The 24,104-nt window shown below is 39.7% G+C and overlaps 1 protein-coding gene across 1 annotated transcript in view; it reads right to left on the bottom strand.

Annotated features, from left to right (window-relative positions):
• The window catches only part of LOC140166868 (protein phosphatase 1 regulatory subunit 12C-like), a 144,918-nt gene that overhangs the window by 49,095 nt on the left and 71,719 nt on the right, over positions 1–24,104 (bottom strand). The window contains 7 exon segments of the mRNA XM_072190355.1: positions 1,919–1,978; positions 3,761–3,832; positions 4,364–4,423; positions 5,213–5,303; positions 6,402–6,614; positions 10,773–10,831; positions 15,420–15,527. Coding sequence (XP_072046456.1) covers positions 1,919–1,978; positions 3,761–3,832; positions 4,364–4,423; positions 5,213–5,303; positions 6,402–6,614; positions 10,773–10,831; positions 15,420–15,527 — 663 coding nt within the window.

The following is a 24,104-nucleotide window of genomic DNA, read 5'->3' as shown; positions in this document are numbered from 1 at the left end:
CCAAACGCTCATACCCCAGCCCTTAATTTGATATAAAAAATAAAAAAATCACGATTATACATCCAATTTACTAATCGTGCATGGTCATAATTGTGTACACATCCATAATTTTTGGTAATATTTTCATAGAAAATAATTAAATTGATTTATTATATAATAATTGATTACTTGGTTTCAAGTAGGGAAAAAGAATTTTCAAATGTTTTCTTCCCACCTGCAATTTCTCTATTTCAGTAGTCTAGAATTAGCTACATGTATTTAAATGGGACTTTGACTTTGCAAATGCTGCCTTTTTGCCAAATTTTTTTATTTCAAAATACCTCATGACAATTTTATTAACTTATCGTTCACTTTTAAACAATTTTAATTTTTCTACACTTTCGATAGGATCACTGAATAGGCCTTTAAACAACTTCACTTATGGCATTTTGTCAACTCCTCCATCTAAATTAGCATTCAAGACATTTCACTGATACACATTGCTTGTTAATAATTTCATCACAAATGCTACCCATTACCCAGTGGTGTGGTACTCTCTTCCAGATTGCTTCCAAAAATACAATTTTAGCCTTTCTCAGGTTAAAGCTACCCAGTAAATCCTCTTGGCCAGCCAGTGAAACCCTGGTAGTGTCGCCAACTAGGCTCGCCATGTTAAAGATGTTTCATGCATTGCAAGTGCTTGATAGCCAACAAGGGAAACTAAGGCCTTCAAAAATGTACACCGACTGGTTGAGAGAAAGTACCTACAAGTATGAAAAATTTTATTCAACTTCTATATTACATGATGCAATTTTTATGGGCTTTTTGGCTGATAATTGACTGCATTCTTCCTGTTGGCCATTTCAGCAAATTGCAACCTACAGATCCGCCTCATCACTGACTTGTGATAAACCTTTCCATATTCCACAATACGCTATTTTATCCCAGGTACTTTGTGAACAGACCAAAAGATTGATAAAGTCCTCAAATCCAAACTAGTTTTGTTTGAAGTTAAAAATGTCAACAACAAGCTCTTAGGCTTTAAAACAATGTGTGATTTTCAAATAATATAGCTATATATGTTTATACAGCTTAATTAATCTTTTGAGTTGTTCCCTTACGCCAAAGATATTCCAATATCCACTTTGGAAGGTCAGGCTTTCATGCTCCCACCATGTGCAATCAAAATTGTGTGCGAAATGAGAGTTTGTGACTCTTAGAATAGCGTATTGTGGAATATATAGAAAAATAATTACAAAATATGCAACACACTGCGGGAAAAATTCTGACATGCCTATACACTATGTGTAAAGGTACCAGCAATTTAGGATTTGCAGTGGAATTACAGCTCATGAAGAAAGTTCTTATCATACACTATTCTCTACACATGCTTACTTCAAATGCTAAGGCCCTGTTTTACACTTGTTCTTAAGTTTGATTTAACTAAGGTTAAGGTTTGATAAATCAAAAGGTAAGATCAGTCAAAAGCCTTTTGTCGTGGGGAAAGAAAAACCTCCCTATGTGCTTGTGCCCCTGAACATGTTTAAACCAAAACTGCCAACCGGTTATATACAAGGTTTTGCTTTAATCATGTTCAGGGGCCAAAGAGACGCTGGTTTATCCGGCCCAACGACGCTTTGTGAAACGGGCCGCCGATTAGGATTTCAAAATATATTCTGCCCAAAGTTTTTGTTCCATGCATGTTAGCAATGGAGGAGGTGCTAGCAAGGTACGGTACATAATTTCCTGTGTTACTTTATATCACACCACACTCAAAAATAGCGACTTAGCACGCCAGTGACTTGGGATATAAAGCATGTGGTACAATCTGAACTTGTCAGCTCAAAAAATCTCTGGGAAATTGAGAAATGCGGAAAAACACAGGAGCCTGAAACAATAAATAACAGCTATCATTATGACAGCAACTTCATTCTCTTACCCTGTCCACTATCGCTCTGGGTACCCGTCGTGGTCGAGGGGGATCATCGCTTCTACTTGCCTATCACACAAAAATGTGTGTGTAACATGTTAAAACACATTTGTCCAACTGACAAGTGTCTGGGTTTCATTCATGCAGGAATTATGACAATTTATTTGAAATTATTCATTATTTTCTTGAAAAAGACATACAAACAAAATACTTTTAGAATAGTGTTTTGTAGAATATAATTACAAAATATGCACCACACTGCGGGGAAAATTCAAACATGCCTATACACTATGTGTAAAGGTACCTGCATTTTTAGAATTTGCAGTTGGCATACAACTGGTGAAAACAAGTTCTTATTTATACACTATTCTCTACACATGCAAACTTCAAAAGCTGAGGCCCTGTTTCCTGAAGACTTAAAGATTGATCTCAAGATTTAATAGAGATTAAGGTTTGATAAATCAAAAGTTGAGATCAGTCAAAAGCCTTGTTGAAATAGGCCACCAAATACGACTTTAACAATAAATTCTGCCCAAATCTCAAGTTTTTGTTCCATGCCATTTATGTATATGTTAGCAATGGAGGTGCTCGCAAGGTACGACGTCGAATAGTACTCACAGGGGTGTGATTGAAAGCTTGTGAAATATCCAGAAAATAATACAAATCCAGAAAAACAGCATGAAATTGGGCAAAAATACCCTAAAACAGGCTGAAAATCAATAAAATTACGTAAATTTTGGCCACATAAAATCTGGCAAAAATACCCTAAAACAGGCTGAAAATCAATAAAATTACGTAAATTTTGGCCACATAAAATCTGGGAAAATCCAGACAAATCACATCCCTGTACTCAATATCCTTGTGCTATTATTTACTTTACGTCATCACATCACACTGAAATAGGGACTTAGCCAGCCTGTGATTTAGATATAAAACTTGTGACACAATCTGATCTTGTCAAAATCGGGAATATGTGTAAAGATACAGAGCTTATAGAGCAATATATAATATGTAACCGAGTGCGCTACCCATGTTGGAATTTAAGTAAAGTGCGAGTGTGTTAATAATAACAACTGAATTTTGAAATTCTCTTCTTTGCTCAAACTTGATCAGATTGTGTCCAATTATAGCTTTGAATAACAGACGTTTTATTTAAGTTAACAATTTATTGTTGCAATATCCTATCATGAATAGACAGTCAACATAACATGGCACAGGCAATTAACCATTGGCACAGTCACTGAATCGCAGTGCATTGTTTTGCTAAATTAATTAACCAAGATCAAGATATTGCTCCCCTCTACTATCTACATCATCAGTTAACTCTCTACTCTACACAGAACATTCAATAAAGAGTATTATAACATTCATTTTACAAGACCAGTTGAGCTACATACATCGAAAGTTTCTACGTTCAATCTGTGACACGAGGGAAAAAAACTTGATTTGACGGATGCCCACACATGGTAAGAGATAGTAATCTACACACACCCATGCACTGGCTGGAAACAAAATGGATGATTTATACAAATAACATACAGGGTTTCATATACCACATACTGATGATCTTGATGCATGTGTGTGTGGGTATTAGAATATGGCGGTGATGTGGTGGAACACCAGCTAGCTGGGTTTTGACACCCTACTGTTTACCTTACGTAACTATCCAACATGAACAATGAAAGTCGGCACATCCAAGTAAATATTTGGGAGAGAGAGCCACATGAATTCAGTTTAATAGGACAATGTTGACCTGATTACGAGTGCCAATATCACAAATTGTTTTTCACTTTTCATAGATAGTTACTATATGGTAACAGCGATCGCTATGACTGCAATGTCATTTCTTACCTCCCGACTATTTTCCACTATAACCGCTCTGGGTACCCGCCGAGGTCGAGGGGGATCGTCGCTTCTACTTCCCTACCACACAAAAATGTGTGCGTATGTTTGTTATAACAACATGTTAAAACACAAAACAGTCTCTGAGTTTTATTCATGCAGGAATTATTACAGAATTTATTTCAAAATTATTCACTTCTTTTTTTAAAATACAACCAAAAACTATATGCACAAGTCTGGTAGCAAATGGCAGGATAATTCTTTTAATAAAAATGAAATTGCAACATGTCAGTGGTGCTGAATGCCTTCCATTGCAGCACCAGCAACCACCATACTAAGTAAAGTTGGATAACTTCAACAAATTGGATCTTATAAATTATATCAAACAATAGTAAGTTAATATAAATTATGGTTAAATTTTCAATAAGTTGCACATAACAAAACACTACATCAGTAGTAGCATTGATACCAGTAATAGTAAAACAATTCACGTTCAACTTTTACTATTAACAAGCATCAACAAAGGATGTTACTTTCTTCCATTCCATACTGGACCTAGATTGGACCCTTGTGGGACACCATATTATATACAAATACACACAGACTTCTTACCTTGTCATCGCTCTTACGCAATGTATCATAGGCACTTTCTATATCTTCTGCAGTTACTCCCTGAGGAAGAAATGGGGGGAAGAAATCCGTTTAACGAGTTAGCTAACAAATGGGCTATTCCAGTTGAAATCAATACACACCTTATGGAAGATATGACCTTGATCTCCCGGGGGTAAATTTCAAATTGAGTCACCAATTCAGATACCCTGTTTGAAATTCACAGTGTGGGAGATCAAGGTCATGACTTCCATAGGGGTGTGTGGATTTCAACTGCAAGAACTCAATATGGTTCTCTGCCGCGACAAGTCTTGATTATTGGCCCAGGACTGAATGCTTGAAGAGCAATGTCATTATTTCCCTTTTTATGTAGTATCTTTTACACTACATCGCTATTCACAAAGAACACCCAAAGTAGTGTTTGTAAGTGGTTATCAGAATTCATTACCTACATATGCAGGACTACCAGGCATTTATATTCACACCCTCTACAAGATCACCACTATTTGAGCTATTTATTTCATTCAAATAGTCCGACCTACTCAACTCATCCTTTCAGTTACAGAATATGTATTAAAGGTCTCAGGATCAAATTCTGGCTGGGCAAATTTTTTTTGACAGCTATCGTTCATTTTCTTTGGCAAGTGTTGTAGTTCACATCCACTCCATTTATTTGTGACTATACTTCATTTGTTACCTCAAGTAGTGATGTCAAAATTTTGGCATGGCTACTCCACATACATGATGGTGCGCTGCAAACATCGCATCACATAGTCTGAACACAGCTTAACACTTGTAGCACTTTTTAGCATCACTGCTTTGAGGATGAGAGAAAAAAAGCAGCTTACGTACTCTGCGTGGACCGCCTCGCTGAGCGTTCCTCTTTGCTTTGGCTCGCCGTGCCGTCTCAGCCTCATCGTCTTTGGCTGGGGTCATGTACGACCTGTGATTGGCCAGAGACAGAATGGTGGAAACAGGGGAAGGCACACAGAAAGAGAGGAGGAAATTGGATGCTTAAAAAAAGGGTTATCAAAACTTATCTCCCTACAATGGAAGGGAGTATTTTTCTCTTTTTTTTCTTTCTAGATTCTCTCGTTCCCTGAAGAGAGAAAAGTGATGATCCAAGACCTGAGCACTGTGGCTCAACAGCGCACCTTCCTCGTTATTGATTATCTTGATCACAGCAAACTTGTTAACGACAAGGTCACAGGGAATTAGTTTTGGTATCATCCAACAAATAATGGAATAAAATAAAAATCCAAATTGATCAAGACAGGAGTTTCAAACAAACACATTGCTTCAAAAATGTTTTACACACTTAAATGTAGACAACGGGGGGTATGCAAAAAACATTTATACAACAAACTCTTTTAAATTTCTCTCAACAGACGAATAAATGAAATCACTCAACTGCCAACTTCAATCAAAATCTTGTTAGAAAAATTCTCAAATGATCTTAACATATGTGGATAATTGAACAGCAAGCAAGGTTTCATGAGCCCCATTTCATCACACATTAGATGTTATTGCTGAATAATTAACATCACTTTCACATAATGGAATTCAGTTCCAATTAATGGTCTTAAAACAGGAGTTGATTAGTGTGTTGGCGACCAGGTACTTCCCATAAAATCTGGTATTGGTGGTTTCCAGTCTTGATAGGGCTCACCCCGGCTCAGTCTAATTGGGTTAAATGATCTCTAGTAACTTGATGCTAAGCAGTAAAGTGAAGAAGCTGACCTAATGATGTTAAATGCCAATATAGTGTAAATTCTGTAAGTAGGGGTATAATGATATGTAAAATATATTAAACAATCTACAGGCTGGTTGGTCATTGTCATTCTGTACCAAACCTGGTTTGTAATTTGTTGAAACAAATGTCTGTAAGACAATTCTGGAATGAAAACACCACAATGCAACACACTTTTAAATTGTCTCACAGACAGTTGAATCGGCCATTACACTACTTCAAGTTCGGATCAGAACAGGCCTGTATGACAGCCTTAGGATCTAATCATTTTGAATTGTTTTGGGTTTTTACCTCTTCACGTTAGTGGTGGTGGGAATGGTGGTGGTAGCGGTCGTGACTACAGGAGTAGTGGTACTGGTGGTAATTGTGCAAATCAGAGTTGTAGTTGTGTTGCTATCATTCTTTTCAGCCACCTTCTGGTCCTCGTCGGTGGTAATATCTGCAACTATCCGCCGCCTTGTAAAAGAGCCTGCGCGACCAATTAGACTATCTGAATTTTCCTCCCTGTGCAGGATGTATGGGGGGTAAAAATAGATATAGGGGGTAGAGCAGAGGAGTAGGGTTTGGGAAGTGGAGGATGAAGGAGATAAAAAACACAGCAAACAACAGGTCATGCAACATATACAATTAGTGCTTACAATGACGGGTAAAAAATGCATCAGAATGCATGCAAGAAGGTAACAGTTACAATAACAAGAGTAAACACATGTCAGAAAGTTTACGTCAAAATTGAGTAGAATTTAGAAACGGGTTCAAATCAAATAGTACACAAGTGCAATTACACCATCACACATAGTGCACGCTTTGGTCATCTACGCATGTAACCTCCTATTAGTGCACGCCTGCTAACCTAACCTAACACCCTATTCTCTTTCAGAACTTATTTATCGCAAAAAATATATTGATAAACATCATTACGTAATATTATAATTTAACCATAAATAACTGTGTGTGAGCTTCGGTATTTAAGAATTTGCATGTAGAACGTGCATCTTCCCTGGCGCAGGTTGAAAACTGGGAGTGTAAAGGTTGTTGTACAAATTTGTATCCATAATAGCCATCTTCAGTGTGATTTTAGATAAACAGAGAGCTTGCGATTTCCAAACATGTATCACATGCCTGTGCATCAATTAAAAATCACTCTCATACGACTCAAATATATCACTATTCATCTTCAACTTATCAAAAATGAGTTACTGATTCTTGGGACAGTTTCTAAGATTCAAACCAGGTCCAGGGGCTAATTCCAGAGCTACAGCGAAAATGATTTGGTGTATATCTGCATTGTTACCAATATTTTGGATGTTTTTTAGAATCGAGTAGATCCTGGAGACAAATCAAGAGCCACAGTCACAAATACTTGGCAACAATTTCCCCAAGTTAGCAATTCTTTAGAGTTTATTTCGTCATAGGTTTTGGGGTTCTTTAGACACAATGATCACATAAATTTGATCATATGATATTTTGTTAACCTTTGACCTCAAAGTTGAAAGGTTGGCATCTTCTTGACACCCACAATGGTCCCCAATACTTGTTTTAGAAATTCCTTGAACATAAGATCCGATTATGGCTAGTATGCCAACATCACTAAAGTTTGTTCGGCTTATATAAGGCAGAAATTATTTGGCTTTTGTTACTTTGCGCGTCAATATTGTCCCAACTCACGCTTGCATAAATTCACACATTAGGCAACACACAGCTAGCATAAGCATTGCACCCAAATGCGTGTATTCCTTTCTATATCAATACACAGTTATGAGTTTTATTTTTTCCACCTTATATAAACCGAACAAACTTTATACATGTTCACACTAAAGTTTCAAGAATCCCCATTAGAATTGCACCAAGCGATATTACTGTCAAGTTCATATATTGAACAATCATACATAGTAATGCTATTCTAATTTAATTATATTGATTTAATTGTTACTACCTAAATGTATTGATATTTATTTATACCAATGACTCTTGTTTACATTTAACTTTATTACTTTGTTGAGCTATTAGTATCACTTGTATATTGATGTTGATGATTGATGAAAATAAAATATGAATGAATGAATGAATATATAACCTAGCACATCCCCACACTCACATTTCCAAAACTTAACAATACATCCCTTTGCTTTGAAATGCCAGGGAGAGAAAAAAAGGTTTTTTTAATTCTGAAAGTTTCCCTACACCATACTGGTGTCAAAACTTGTTTATGTTTAGTGACCTAGGCAAGTAGTATTGTATCACAAGGAGAGACTGAATAAGGTAATCAAGGGATATTCAGAAAGTCACATATAAGTTGAAAAAATCATGGCTGTTCTGATATGCAATTTTGTAATCTCTCATGATGACAGCAAGAGATTTTTTATGTTCCAATCGAACAAAGTTCACATTATAAAAGTTGATCATCTAAGGCATAATCATTTTTTTCCTTCTCTAAAATAGTCCCCTTAAAATAAGCAACACGCAATGAACTGGGCAATTTTTCGAAAGAAAATTTTAAAATATTCCTAATGAATATATAAATTATTTGAGGCCTGGTATGCAACATTATGCATTCAAACCAAATATTTAAAACTTGAAACTTTGTAAGTTCATCATCATCAGTCTCTGTCAGTTTTGAATGCAATTCATAGCTGCAACTATTTCGAGTAATAATTTTGTATGACAAGATAGTCCAAAAATATAAAGGTTTTAAGTATGTTTTGTGTCAGTTGACCTATTGTTTTGATGAATAACACTGAAAAGAATGTATGCATATATATGAACTAGCTTTATAAATTGAAATCCAGGCATAAACATTTCCAATGTCTTTGTCCTCTTTTCTGATCCGGAATAACAAAAAATTATCTTATTTTAGCATTTATATTTGAAAATCGCGAGTAACTCCGGAATAACCTTCACAACCTATGTAATGCGCTTTATTCGGTAAAATCTACAGTGTGACAGGTATTCCTATCTTTTTCTGAGATGTATATGGTGAATGTTTAAATTATTCAAGCAATTAATGCAAGGTCGTCCTACCAGCAATAGCTGCCTTTTCCCCAGTCTATATTCTACTACTTGGAACACCAGAAGGTTCAAGGGACACTCAGAGATCCGGCGGGGATCGCAATTTCTTTGTTATGCCCCTAGTTCTACAGAGGACCACAAAACAAACCTATGTTGAAAATACCAGTTGATTTTAACATTTTGTTTTAATCTTATGAGTATTTTTGTATATTTCAGTTCCCCATACACCATTGAATTAATTTAATGTCCGGACATTTATAACAAAAATTGCTCAAATCGCTTTAGTTCCATAACAAAATGATTGATGCCTTATTCGTTTGGTGTATTTGTAAATTTGGAGGTAGGTTCGTTTGGTGTATTTGTAAATTTAGAGATAGGTTCGTTTGGTGTATTTGTAAATTTAGAGATAGGTTCGTTTGGTGTATTTGTAAATTTGGAGGTAGGCTATTTGGAGTGGGCGTCCTTCCTACAAAAAAACTATGAATGTCTATTTAACTACTAAGGTTGCTTGGAGCACAAAGGATTAACTGCCTTTGCTTATCCTTTTTGTGAGCCAAGCAGCATTAGCAGTTCACCTTTTTGTCCTCTAAGCAGACGACACCTAAAGAAATGACACCTGACAGCTATTGCTGATGGGTTCTGGTTGCATTAACCAACTGTTATGTGTCTTACAGATTTGAGATGAAAAGAAACAATACTTTGTCTTTATTAGTTTTTGCAATCACCCTAATAGGCATTTAAATTGCAAATTCAGCCAGATCATTATTTAATTTCTTGACCTAGTGGCGATTCTCTTCCCTACACCCACTATCTGTTGAATCGTATACCCCCGACACTACTTTAGTATCAGATCTCATTTTGCAAGATTATTTTATATTAAAAGCTACCTGGGCTCTCTATCTAATATCGCACTGCATGGACCTATATACGGAAGGTCCAATTGTTGCTGGCTCCCTGTAAACAAAGTGCAATGTGCATGAGAGATAGTAAGATTGGGAGCGAGTCCCCTGCGACTTCTATTCCCATACACACTGTACACTGATTACAGGAAACCAGTATCACCCAACCACACCACTTTCGTTTCCAAATACGAACTCACTCAATTTCATATTTCTGCGGGTTCCTTGAAGTTCTGTGTAAAATAATTGTATGAAATAAAGAAATGCTAGGCCGACATCCCCTTCATCTCATTTCCAAAGACACAGATACATTAGCTGTAAACCTGCTAAAGAATATTATAAATTTTATCACAAGTGCTTTTCATTTTAACAAAAAAGCACCATGCGCTACAACTTTCGAAGTGTATCTGTAGTATCCACAGCCTGCCATAACAATATTCAATTTGTCGCAATGGCTGATCGTTAAACAAAAGCACTGTGTGATAAACCTTTCGGCTCTCAATAAGTGCTTTGTTACCCTACGCCTCGACCGGCTAAACACCTTGATGGTGGTAGATTTCGTCTTGGTTTGCGAGAATCAAAATCCATCAAAGTCACTGCACTGTATGATACAATGAGAGAAGTTGATTCTAGCAACCGAATCTTACGAGAATCATTACAAGAATAGATTGTGTGATTCTCGTTGAATCTAGGCCCTGTCAGGTGGTGGTAGTAGAAGTCTGGCAGCTAGTCACCACACTAAGGCATGCACACTTACCCTGATTCATGTGCTGAGTTGTCTCTTGTTCTACTGCTACCTAGTCTGTCCGTTGTGTCCTAGAGAGAGAGAGGAGAGGGAAAATGGGAGTGCATACACACAAAGAAACCATCTGTAAGACTAATGTTTAAGTATCCCGCAAAGCTGTCATAGTATAAATAAAATATCATTAACATGTTGCATCAATCTATGTTACACTACATTGTTTCCACGCATGGATTGTTGTTTACAACTATCGTATTTGTTCCAATAAGCGCCCATGCCCCAATAAGCGCCCACCCAGGGTAATTTCAATTTGCTAAAGGGTACCACTAGTCCACTAGTGTTGAAGTGATGAATAAACGTTGATACAGTGAAAGGGTTGGGGGATTAGAAGTCCTGTGTAAACTTGCAATACATTTTCTGCATTTTATAACATACGTAAATTTGTCTCTAATAAACACCTGTTAGGAAAAAATTTGGTAAACCATATAAAAAATAAGCACCCACCCAAAATGACTTTGTTAAGTGCCCTGGGCACTTATTGGAATGAATACGGTATTATATCTATTTTCACATAGCCATCATTACAGGAACAATCCTTCTTCTACAATGTGACAACAAGGTGTGAAAAGGCTATCATACATTCTCATCCACATACCAAGATGACCTTCTAAACATAGCATAATCTACTAACTTCTAACCTACGACTTCCTTGAAACAAAACTAGGAATACTGCCACCAGTGATTTAATTTGCTCATATTTACATCGCTGATATCAGATTCGACAGGCATTTATTGTCTTTACACACATCTTTTAAACCAGTCATTGACAGGGAAGAACATCGCAGAGCAAGATGGGGTAAAGGAAGCGATATGGATTCTCAAGAGAGGGGACAACACCATAAACAGAGATAAAGGCACATTCTTTCTGAGTCACAAATTTGATCCTCTGCTCAAGACCAAAGCTGGAGACAGGAGTACCACTTCCAGAAAAATCAACACATCCGGTCAAGGTTCAAGGAGATAGATCAATTCGCTGTTGTAGTGCATGTTAGAATATGACAGTTACTAGGCCAACTGGATTACGCTGTCTTTGTTACGAACCCCTGATCGAAATGATCACAACACAAAGCCTATGGCATATCAAAATTTGGAACAGGTGTATGAGCCCAGGCTTGGAGCAGTAACCAATGGTTACTAACATACACTACGACAGCGAATAACATCATCAACGCTTTGAGAAAGCCAGAAACTTTCTAGCGAAACTGTCAGCAGAAAAACATAAATTTTTCATTTGGTCCTGACAAATAAATTCAAAATAGCTTTTAAACCAAATTTTCAATTCAAACTTGGTAGCATTTTATTAAGATAACAAACTGAATGGAGAAAAGGGCACCAATGGAATGAAATTTTGATTTACCATATACCAGGAACTCTACCACAACTATATCTGCCCCAGTAAAGCCTTTGAATTAATCAATTTAAGAAACCATGTCCTCCAGGGCCACTCACGAACCACAACAGCAAGAATAAGAACAACATTATACAACTCCAATAGCAGACACTTTGCAATTGCAACAAATTGGTAATCTATGACATTGGACAAATAGCCAATAGATTTTTGAGCCAATATAAAAGCTGCAAATTTCCAGTGTCTTTTTTTCTGTCAGATTGCATTGACATTTGCTACAAACTTCCTTTAAACTTAACGAAAACTGAAACCAACTGCATATTCTGAATTTCCCTAATGTTGCTCAATGTCTCTGAAAACATAAAATTTTTATAAAGTAACATTTTTTTCCATGTACCACTGTAACTGAAAGTGAAATAAACGTCTTCAATAGGGAAGGCAATTTATCTTCACATAGTCCTTCAATACACATACATTCACCCCCCCCCACATACACACACACGTCCCACACTTGGGACATGCACACACAAGCTATGACCACCCCAAGCTAGCAAGTAAACTTTGGACTGGGACAACACAATGGCAGCTAGTGTGATCCACGAACAACAAAAAAACAGTTGAGTTTAATATCAGTCTTTGCTAGACACGAATGAGCCCATCTGACCTCCCCTATCAAATAATGATCAACAGACAGACAAACCAACAAATAAATAACGCTTGACCGATTTCTGACATGTTCCAACATAAATCAATCAATTGTGTCTAGCCAATAAATGACTGCAGCTTAGTACCCTTGACAAAGGTTTTTACAGACTTTCTTTAAAATGTGTCTGTATCATAATATACCCTAAGGAACCCAAATCAAGAACCCAAATTAGTTAAAAATGTAGCCCAAATAGGAATTCTTTGTTGTACTATTTCTTTTATATCTTGCATAAACTACCTATTCTTAAATCAGATAACAACAAAGAATGATGGTATCAAACAACACATGCCTCTGCCAACCTCAGAACAATGCAGAATAAAAACATGAATAAATAAATAAACTGTGCATGTGCATTATAAGTGACTTAAATTCAACACAGCATACAATACATTCAAAATAATTATAAAAAAGCAGAATTTGACATAAGTGTTAATAAAAGATAACACAAGAAGTATCAGTCCAACTACTTGCAAATATAAATGAACAAGTGCTTGCCGAAAAGAGCGCAATGAATAGAATGAACGAGTCACCATCAGCAAGTCAGTGGAGAGACACTATATAACAATACGGCAAAATTGGAAAGTGCAAGTGAGAGAGGGAAATAAACAGCAGCAGGAATGCAGCATTATATTCCAATAAACCACCACCTTTCAGAAGGCAAAGTTCCTGCGCTTATGTTTGGTCATGTTTATGTGGCTGATGTTGCATTGTGTATCGTGACAGTTTCCTTACCTTTGTATAACGTCGTTGGGCAGGAAAAACCTATAGGCTCCTGAATATGTTTAAAACAAAACTGCCAACCAGTTACATAAGGGGTTTTGCTTTTAAAATGTTCAGGGGCCAATGACATATAGGAGGCTTTTCCTGCCCAATGACGATGAGCCTTTTCTACTCTTCTCTTATATCTGTCGTCACTATCTAACAGTGATTTACAGTGAGTCAACTTGTAACGCCTGAATACATCATATAACTTATCGTACAATTGATACATTAATTACTATTCTTAAAAAAAAGGTTAGAATAAAAGCCTCCCTCAATGTTAATGAACATACCCTGGGCCTGCTAGTAATGGTAGTAGTGGCTGATAGTCGGGGCTGGTTGCTGAGCGCTGGACTCTGTCGCCTTCGTTTCTCGAGTCGGGTATGGTGCTAGTGCTACCCGTTTTGCGTAGTCCCGCCGATTGCCTCCAGGCGGGCGTATCCTCCTTGGCTTCGTTTTTAGTAGATGGTGACAGGGGTTTAGGTGAGAAACTAGGAACCTAAATAACAATTTTGTTGGATAGGAATACAATAGGAGGGAAAAAGGGAGGGCAAAAAAGTTCAAAATATTTACCAGCTGATACGGTTTTGACCCTAACTTAAGTACAAGCGTCCATTTTAGTTGTTCCTACTTCTAATAGTTGTTTGTATCAAACATGGCAAAACAGTTTAAACAATCCAAGGGAGTCAACAAAGCCTCGTTGTTAATTGCATAATTAGTTCTCGGCAATCACACAATAAAATAAAATAATAATAAGCTGCATCAAATAAATCTTTACATCCATCCAATCAACTGCAGGATTGTTGCAAATTTTGGAATTCATTGTTTTGTAACTCTATGACAATCTTTTTCGTTGCACTTCAATACAAAATGCACAATATATTTGTTGCTATGTACTCTTACAAATTAACACATAAAACTTAATTTTACTGAGAGGGAAAATAGATTGAAGATTAGAAGTAGGGTGGAAAAGAACTTCCAAATGAACATCAAGTTATCACTCTGCAATATTGAATTTCAACACTAGCATGGGGATTTTTGAAATATTGAAATCTTGATGCATGTCCTGTCCATGTGACCAATATTGAATAGGGAGAATATACCTTTCCCCAAATCCGAATTAAAAGAAAACGTTTGATGCCGAGACAAACCTTTTTTTTAATTTGGCCTAATCAACTCCACTCTATCCCTCGACCCCTTGAATATATTTTTCTGCTCCAGATCAGGAAGACAGGCCTTTCTTGTAACCTCGGTTCACACTAAAAATTCACTCCGCACCTTGTCATCAGGCATATGATTTTTGACTTATTAATTAAGATTCTTCTTTATAGCACCGACCCAGCCATTGGTCACATTGCAAACGCTCATCAGTACACAACAAAGGTCAGCTTCACAAGATCTCCGCTGCGTAGAAACTCATAAAGGGCATATAATATTATGATACGGGACAAAGCCTTGGGATTTATTCCAAACAATCTGGTGCCTTTTTTCCACATTTTAAATGCCCTTATATGTGAATTGTTACTGATATTACTTTTTTGGATTTCCCCTATTGGAAAAGAAAATTCTAGTTCCTTGATATTGTCAAAATGAAAATCAATTCCCAATTTATTTAATTGGAAACCCCCATGCTAGTTGCACAAACTTTCTGTAAATTCACTATATACATTAGATATAAATTTACTGTTTTTCATTTTACAAAGAAACTAATTAAAAGTTCAGATTTTTTTTCTTTTTTTTTTCTTTCCTGAAATGCAGGCGTGTTTGGCCGCATGCACTCGGGGCATACCTCTTTTCTTTGAGGGGTCAAGGATTTGTTCGATTTCTTCCTCGCATCGTCATCCGAGCTTTCCGACTCACTTTCGCTCGAGCTCGATGATGCCATGGTCTTCTTCACCTGTGTAGTAGATTATTCAAGTATTGCCAAAAACTGGATTTAGCTCAATTCTCCAAACAAATTTGTCCAGGCAAATCAAAAATTACAATCCAATCAAAAATCATGAAAATAAAACCAACCAACATTTCTTGCATCCATTGATTTTCATACACGCATTTCAAATGCATGCATTTGAGAAGCGTTTTCTTGTCTTTCAATCGATCGTTCAATTATTACCTTACATGTACATGCAAAGAAAGTTAGCGATTTATAAAATACATAATTTACACTGATATTTGATCAATTTAGTTTAATATTCCTACGCTATTTCTGCTCTAATTAGTTTTATTATTTATACAAATTTGATGTAATAATGTATGCAGCCAGTTTGGTGCAGTTGTCAGCTGTGCAGCCTCTCAGGGAAAGCATGATGCATGTATATATTTGCTTCACAGTCAGCTGCAATGTTCCTACCACCAAAAGTAGCTTTAAATGAAACTTGATTGCAGAAATAAACACTACCATATTCTCTTTAATTACTGCCCTTGGGTGGCGTTCCATTTTCCAAAAGGGGGTGTTCATTAGGTCCTTTCTTACAATGATAATTCCCATTAAAACATCGCTAGTACCTTCTGGTAATGCTGTGGTGCTCCACAAACAATAGGGCATTTCTACAAATACTGTATGCAAACACATCGATAACAATGGCCGCAGACATTCGAAATTGTGGAATTGGCGATTGTATGTTAAAAATTATGGGTGCTGTATGGTATTTTGACAGCATTTATGGAGCGGTTTGATTGAAAACAAGAGGGGGGCTTTAATTGCAGAGAATATGATATTCTTTTCTTCATAGAGTAGGCATGAAATTACTGCAGTTTAGGCCAAAAAGAAAAAAGTTTGTTTCCTCTAGGTTGCGCACATTTAATGTAATTTAAGGCAATATGTTACTAAACATCCCAACTGTATGAAAAAAATGTCTTTCGCATATTTAGGTTTACCACCTACAGGAAACAAAACTTTTTTTTATTTAGCCTTCTATGATTTGCATTGTGTAAAGTTTGGTTCGATGTACGTCACAAAAGCTTCAAAGATTTGTTCAGTGTCTTTCAAATTTAATTTGCATTTGGTCATTTCTTTTCGGATTTTTTCGATGATTCACAGCTAGCTATGTAGATAGCTGGTGCCTTCAACAGATAAAATGGATCACAGAAAATGGCGATGTTGCCGGTATTTATATTAGGCAAAAAGCAATATTTTAAGGTATTGTTGACATGCCTTCAGGAAAGAAAGTTTCCTGTTACTAAAACCAAACTTGAGATGGTTTGTATGTTTGAAGGTGAAAAACTAAACATAGGGCTCAATCTTTTATCGATGCGCTCACAAATGTCAATCATCACAACAAAATTGTTTGCGAGTTTGATTGACAAGTGACATCGGCATGAATTAGTTTCTTTATCTCTGGCTCCGATTATACAACTTGATTACCAGACAAGCAACAGATGTTTTACAACTTGTCCATGATATAAGAACACAATGGATAAGTGCTAAATTTCTAGCTCTGCCCATTCCACAACTAAAGTAGTAATAGTAATAGCATACATGTATCTGCAATTTGCATGCTGTGTCATCCCACCCCTTTCCTCATTGTGACAAGTTTATGGTCTGTGTCATCCCACCCCTTTCCTCATTGTGACAAGTTTGTGGTCTGTGTCATCCCACCCTTTCCTCATTGTGACAGGTTTGTGGTCTGTGCCATCCCACCCTTTCCTCATTGTGACAGGTTTGTGTTCTGTGTCATCCCATCCTTTCCTCATTGTGACAGGTTTGTGGTCTGTGTCATCCTACCCTTTCCTCATTGTGACAGGTTTGTGGTCTGTGTCATCCCACCCTTTCCTCATTGTGACAGGTTTGTGTTCTGTGTCATCCCATCCTTTCCTCATTGTGACAGGTTTGTGGTCTGTGTCATCCCACCCTTTCCTCATTGTGACAGGTTTGTGGTCTGTGTCATCCCACCCTTTCCTCATTGTGACAGGTTTGTGGTCTGTGTCATCCCACCCTTTTCTCATTGTGACAGGTTTGTGGTCTATGTCATCCCACCCTTTCCTCATTGTGACAGGTTTGTGTTCTGTGTCATCCCATCCTTTCCTCATTGTGACAGGTTTGTGGTCTGTGTCATCCCACCCTTTCCTCATTGTGACAGGTTTGTGGTCTGTGTCATCCCACCCTTTCCTCATTGTGACAGGTTTGTGGTCTGTGTCATCCCACCCTTTTCTCATTGTGACAGGTTTGTGGTCTGTGTCATCCCACCCTTTCCTCATTGTGACAGGTTTGTGGTCTGTGTCATCGCACCCTTTCCTCATTGTCACAGGTTTGTGGTCTGTGTCATCCCACCCTTTCCTCATTGTGACAGGTTTGTGTTCTGTGTCATCCCATCCTTTCCTCATTGTGACAGGTTTGTGGTCTGTGTCATCCTACCCTTTCCTCATTGTGACAGGTTTGTGGTCTGTGTCATCCCACCCTTTCCTCATTGTGACAGGTTTGTGTTCTGTGTCATCCCATCCTTTCCTCATTGTGACAGGTTTGTGGTCTGTGTCATCCCACCCTTTCCTCATTGTGACAGGTTTGTGGTCTGTGTCATCCCACCCTTTCCTCATTATGACAGGTTTGTGGTCTGTGTCATCCCACCCTTTTCTCATTGTGACAGGTTTGTCTGCATCATCCCATCCTTTTCCTCATTGTGACAGGTTTGAGGTCTGTGTCATCCCACCCTTTCCTCATTGTGACAGGTTTGAGGTCTGTGTCATCCCACCCCTTTCCTCATTGTGACAGGTTTGTGTTCTGTGTCATCCCATCCTTTCCTCATTGTGATAGGTTTGTGGTCTGTGTCATCCCATCCTTTCCTCATTGTGACAGGTTTGTGGTCTGTGTCATCCCATCCTTTCCTCATTGTGACAGGTTTGTGGTCTGTGTCATCCCACCCTTTCCTCATTGTGACAGGTTTGTGGTCTGTGTCATCCCACCCTTTTCTCATTGTGACAGGTTTGTGGTCTGTGTCATCCCATCCTTTCCTCATTGTGACAGGTTTGTGGTCTGTGTCATCCCACCCGTTCCTCATTGTGACAGGTTTGTGGTCTGTGTCATCCCATCCTTTCCTCATTGTGACAGGTTTGAGGTCTGTGTCATCCCACCCGTTCCTCATTGTGACAGGTTTGTGGTCTGTGTCATCCCATCCTTTCCTCATTGTGACAAGTTTGTGGTCTGTCATCCCACTCTTTCCTCATTATGACAGGTTTGAGGCCTGTGTCATCCCATCCTTTCCTCATTGTGACAGGTTTGTGGTCTGTGTCATCCCATCTTTTCCTCATTGTGACAAGTTTGTGGTCTGTCATCCCACCCTTTCCTCATTGTGACAGGTTTGTGGTCTGTGTCATCCCACCCTTTCCTCATTGTGACAAGTTTGTGGTCTGTCATCCCACCCTTTCCTCATTGTGACAGGTTTGTGGTCTGTGTCATCCCATCCTTTCCTCATTGTGACAAGTTTGTGGTCTGTCATCCCACTCTTTCCTCATTGTGACAGGTTTGTGGTCTGTGGTCATCCCATCCTTTCCTCATTGTGACAAGTTTGTGGTCTGTCATCCCATCCTTTCCTCATTGTGACAGGTTTGAGGCCTGTGTCATCCCACCCTTTCCTCATTGTGACAGGTTTGTGTTCTGTGTCATCCCACCCTTTCCTCATTGTGACAGGTTTGTGGTCTGTGTCATCCCACCCTTTCCTCATTGTGACAGGTTTGTGGTCTGTGTCATCCCATCCTTTCCTCATTGTGACAGGTTTGTGGTCTGTGTCATCCCACCCTTTTCTCATTGTGACAGGTTTGTGGTCTGTGTCATCCCATCCTTTCCTCATTGTGACAGGTTTGAGGTCTGTGTCATCCCACCCTTTCCTCATTGTGACAGGTTTGTGGTCTGTGTCATCCCACCCTTTCCTCATTGTGACAGGTTTGTGGTCTGTGTCATCCCACCCTTTCCTCATTGTGACAGGTTTGTGGTCTGTGTCATCCCACCCTTTTCTCATTGTGACAGGTTTGTGGTCTATGTCATCCCACCCTTTCCTCATTGTGACAGGTTTGTGTTCTGTGTCATCCCATCCTTTCCTCATTGTGACAGGTTTGTGGTCTGTGTCATCCCACCCTTTCCTCATTGTGACAGGTTTGTGGTCTGTGTCATCCCACCCTTTCCTCATTGTGACAGGTTTGTGGTCTGTGTCATCCCACCCTTTTCTCATTGTGACAGGTTTGTGGTCTGTGTCATCCCACCCTTTCCTCATTGTGACAGGTTTGTGGTCTGTGTCATCGCACCCTTTCCTCATTGTCACAGGTTTGTGGTCTGTGTCATCCCACCCTTTCCTCATTGTGACAGGTTTGTGTTCTGTGTCATCCCATCCTTTCCTCATTGTGACAGGTTTGTGGTCTGTGTCATCCTACCCTTTCCTCATTGTGACAGGTTTGTGGTCTGTGTCATCCCACCCTTTCCTCATTGTGACAGGTTTGTGTTCTGTGTCATCCCATCCTTTCCTCATTGTGACAGGTTTGTGGTCTGTGTCATCCCACCCTTTCCTCATTGTGACAGGTTTGTGGTCTGTGTCATCCCACCCTTTCCTCATTATGACAGGTTTGTGGTCTGTGTCATCCCACCCTTTTCTCATTGTGACAGGTTTGTCTGCATCATCCCATCCTTTTCCTCATTGTGACAGGTTTGAGGTCTGTGTCATCCCACCCTTTCCTCATTGTGACAGGTTTGAGGTCTGTGTCATCCCACCCCTTTCCTCATTGTGACAGGTTTGTGTTCTGTGTCATCCCATCCTTTCCTCATTGTGATAGGTTTGTGGTCTGTGTCATCCCATCCTTTCCTCATTGTGACAGGTTTGTGGTCTGTGTCATCCCATCCTTTCCTCATTGTGACAGGTTTGTGGTCTGTGTCATCCCACCCTTTCCTCATTGTGACAGGTTTGTGGTCTGTGTCATCCCACCCTTTTCTCATTGTGACAGGTTTGTGGTCTGTGTCATCCCATCCTTTCCTCATTGTGACAGGTTTGTGGTCTGTGTCATCCCACCGTTCCTCATTGTGACAGGTTTGTGGTCTGTGTCATCCCATCCTTTCCTCATTGTGACAGGTTTGAGGTCTGTGTCATCCCACCCGTTCCTCATTGTGACAGGTTTGTGGTCTGTGTCATCCCATCCTTTCCTCATTGTGACAAGTTTGTGGTCTGTCATCCCACTCTTTCCTCATTATGACAGGTTTGAGGCCTGTGTCATCCCATCCTTTCCTCATTGTGACAGGTTTGTGGTCTGTGTCATCCCATCTTTTCCTCATTGTGACAAGTTTGTGGTCTGTCATCCCACCCTTTCCTCATTGTGACAGGTTTGTGGTCTGTGTCATCCCACCCTTTCCTCATTGTGACAAGTTTGTGGTCTGTCATCCCACCCTTTCCTCATTGTGACAGGTTTGTGGTCTGTGTCATCCCATCCTTTCCTCATTGTGACAAGTTTGTGGTCTGTCATCCCCTCTTTCCTCATTGTGACAGGTTTGTGGTCTGTGGTCATCCCATCCTTTCCTCATTGTGACAAGTTTGTGGTCTGTCATCCCATCCTTTCCTCATTGTGACAGGTTTGAGGCCTGTGTCATCCCACCCTTTCCTCATTGTGACAGGTTTGTGTTCTGTGTCATCCCACCCTTTCCTCATTGTGACAGGTTTGTGGTCTGTGTCATCCCACCCTTTCCTCATTGTGACAGGTTTGTGGTCTGTGTCATCCCATCCTTTCCTCATTGTGACAGGTTTGTGGTCTGTGTCATCCCACCCTTTTCTCATTGTGACAGGTTTGTGGTCTGTGTCATCCCATCCTTTCCTCATTGTGACAGGTTTGAGGTCTGTGTCATCCCACCCTTTCCTCATTGTGACAGGTTTGTGGTCTGTGTCATCCCAACCTTTCCTCATTGTGACAAGTTTGTGGTCTGTCATCCCACCCTTTCCTCCTTGTGGCAGGTTTGTGGTCTGTGTCATCCCATCCTTTCCTCATTGTGACAGGTTTGTGGTCTGTGTCATCCCACCTTTCCTCATTGTGACAGGTTTGAGGTCTGTGTCATCCCACCCTTTCCTCATTGTGACAGGTTTGAGGTCTGTGTCATCCCACCCTTTCCTCATTGTGACAGGTTTGAGGTCTGTGTCATCCCACACTTTCCTCATTGTGACAGGTTTCAGGTCTGTGTCATCCCACCCTTTCCTCATTGTGACAAGTTTGTGGTCTGTGTCATCCCACCCTTTCTTCATTGTGACAGGTTTGTGGTCTGCGTCATCGCACCCTTTCCTCATTGTGACATGTTTGTGGTCTGTGTCATCCACCCCCTTTTCCTCATTGTGAAAACTTTGGGTCTGTGTCACCACACCCTTTCCTCGTTGTGACAAGTGTGTGGTCTGTGTCATCCCATCCCTTTTCTTATTGTGGCAGGATTGTGGTCTGTGTCATCCCACCCTTTACTCATTGTGACAAGTGTGTGTGGTCTGCATTTTCCCACCCCTTTCCTCATTGTGACAAGTTTGTGTTCTGTGTCATCCCACCCTTTTCCTTACAGGTCTGTGCCATCCCACCCTTTCCGCATTGTGACAGGTTTGTCGTCTGCATCATCCCATCCCTTTCCTCATTGTGACAGGTTTGTGGTCTGTGTCATCCCATCCTTTCCTCATTGTGACAGGTTTGTGGTCTGTCATCCCACCCTTTCCTCATTGTGACAGGTTTGTGGTCTGTCATCCCACTCTTTCCTCATTGTGACAGGTTTGTGGTCTGTGTCATCCCATCCTTTCCTCATTGTGACAGGTTTGTGGTCTGTCATCCCATCCTTTCCTCATTGTGACAGGTTTGTGGTATGTGTCATCCCACCCTTTCCTCATTGTGACAGGTTTGTGGTCTGTGTCATCCCACCCTTTCCTCATTGTGACAGGTTTGTGTTCTGTGTCATCCCATCCTTTCCTCATTGTGACAGGTTTGTGGTCTGTGTCATCCCATCCTTTCCTCATTGTGACAGGTTTGTGGTCTGTGTCATCCCACCCTTTCCTCATTGTGACAGGTTTGTGGTCTGTGTCATCCCACCCTTTCCTCATTGTGACAGGTTTGTGGTCTGTGTCATCCCATCCTTTCCTCATTGTGACAGGTTTGTGGTCTGTGTCATCCCATCCTTTCCTCATTGTGACAGGTTTGTGGTCTGTGTCATCCCACCCTTTCCTCATTGTGACAGGTTTGTGGTCTGTGTCATCCCATCCTTTCCTCATTGTGACAGGTTTGTGGTCTGTGTCATCCCATCCTTTCCTCATTGTGACAAGTTTATGGTCTGTGTCATCCCACCCCTTTCCTCATTGTGACAAGTTTATGGTCTGTGTCATACCACCCTTTCCTCATTGTGACAAGTTTATGGTCTGTATCATCTTACCCTTCCCTCATTGTGACAAGTTTGTGGTCTGTCACCCCATTCCTTCCCTAATCATGACAAATTTATAATCTGTGTCATCTCACCCTTTTCCTCATTGCAACAAGAGTGTGGTCTGTGTCATCCCACCCCTTTCCTCATTGCAACAAGTTTGTGGCCTGGGTCATCCCACCCCTTTCCTCATTGCAACAAGTGTGTGTGTGGTCTGTGTCATCTCATCCTTTTCCACATTGTGACAAGTTTGTGGTCTGTGTCATCCCACCCCTTTCCTCATTGCGACAAGTTTATGGTCTGTGTCATACCACCCTTTCCTCATTGCAACAAGTGTGTGGTCTGTGTCATCCCACCGCTTTCCTCATTGCGACAAGTTTGTGGTCTGGGTCATACCCCCTTCTCTCATTTGTGGTATTCGCACACCTTCCCTCATTGTGACAAGTTTGTGATCCCACCCTTTCGTCCCTGTGACAAGTTTGTGGTAAGTGTCACCTACCCCCCCCCCTTTCCTCATTGTGTCATCCCATTCCTATCCTCATTATATCAAGTGTGTGGTCTGTGTCATCCTACCCTTTTCCTCATTGTGACAAGTTTGTGGTCTGTGTCACCACACCCTTTCCCATGTTGTGACAAGTTTGTGGTCTGTGTCATCCCATCCTTTCCTCATTGTGACAAGTTTGTGGTCTGTGTCATCCCACCCTTTCTTCATTGTGACATGTTTGAGGCCTGTGTCATCCCATCCTTTCCTCATTGTAACAGGTTTGTGGTCTGTCATCCCACCCCTTTCCTCACGCTGATAATTCACATTAGAAGTAACCGCTAGTCCAACCGCCAATATTGTAAGGTGTTTTCTAACCACAAATTGAAACTAAGCATTTATTGCAGTTTCACATTAGGATAAATGTGAAGAGAATATTTTTCATTTTTTCAATTATTATTACACAACTTTATGACACTGTTTAGATCCTAGAAGCTTTATGTGACTCCAGTATGCTATAGTCAATGAGATGATCGTGTACTTTGCTTTCATGAGAAGGCGGTGCCATATTCAATATGCATGAAGAACATGATACATGATACATACATCAGAGCCCACAGGAATTGGATGTGAATGTCCACAGACTC

This window comes from Amphiura filiformis, chromosome 12, assembly GCF_039555335.1.
Source record: "Amphiura filiformis chromosome 12, Afil_fr2py, whole genome shotgun sequence".
Lineage (NCBI taxonomy): Eukaryota > Metazoa > Echinodermata > Ophiuroidea > Amphilepidida > Amphiuridae > Amphiura > Amphiura filiformis.
This window is presented reverse-complemented; position numbering and strand designations above follow the sequence as displayed.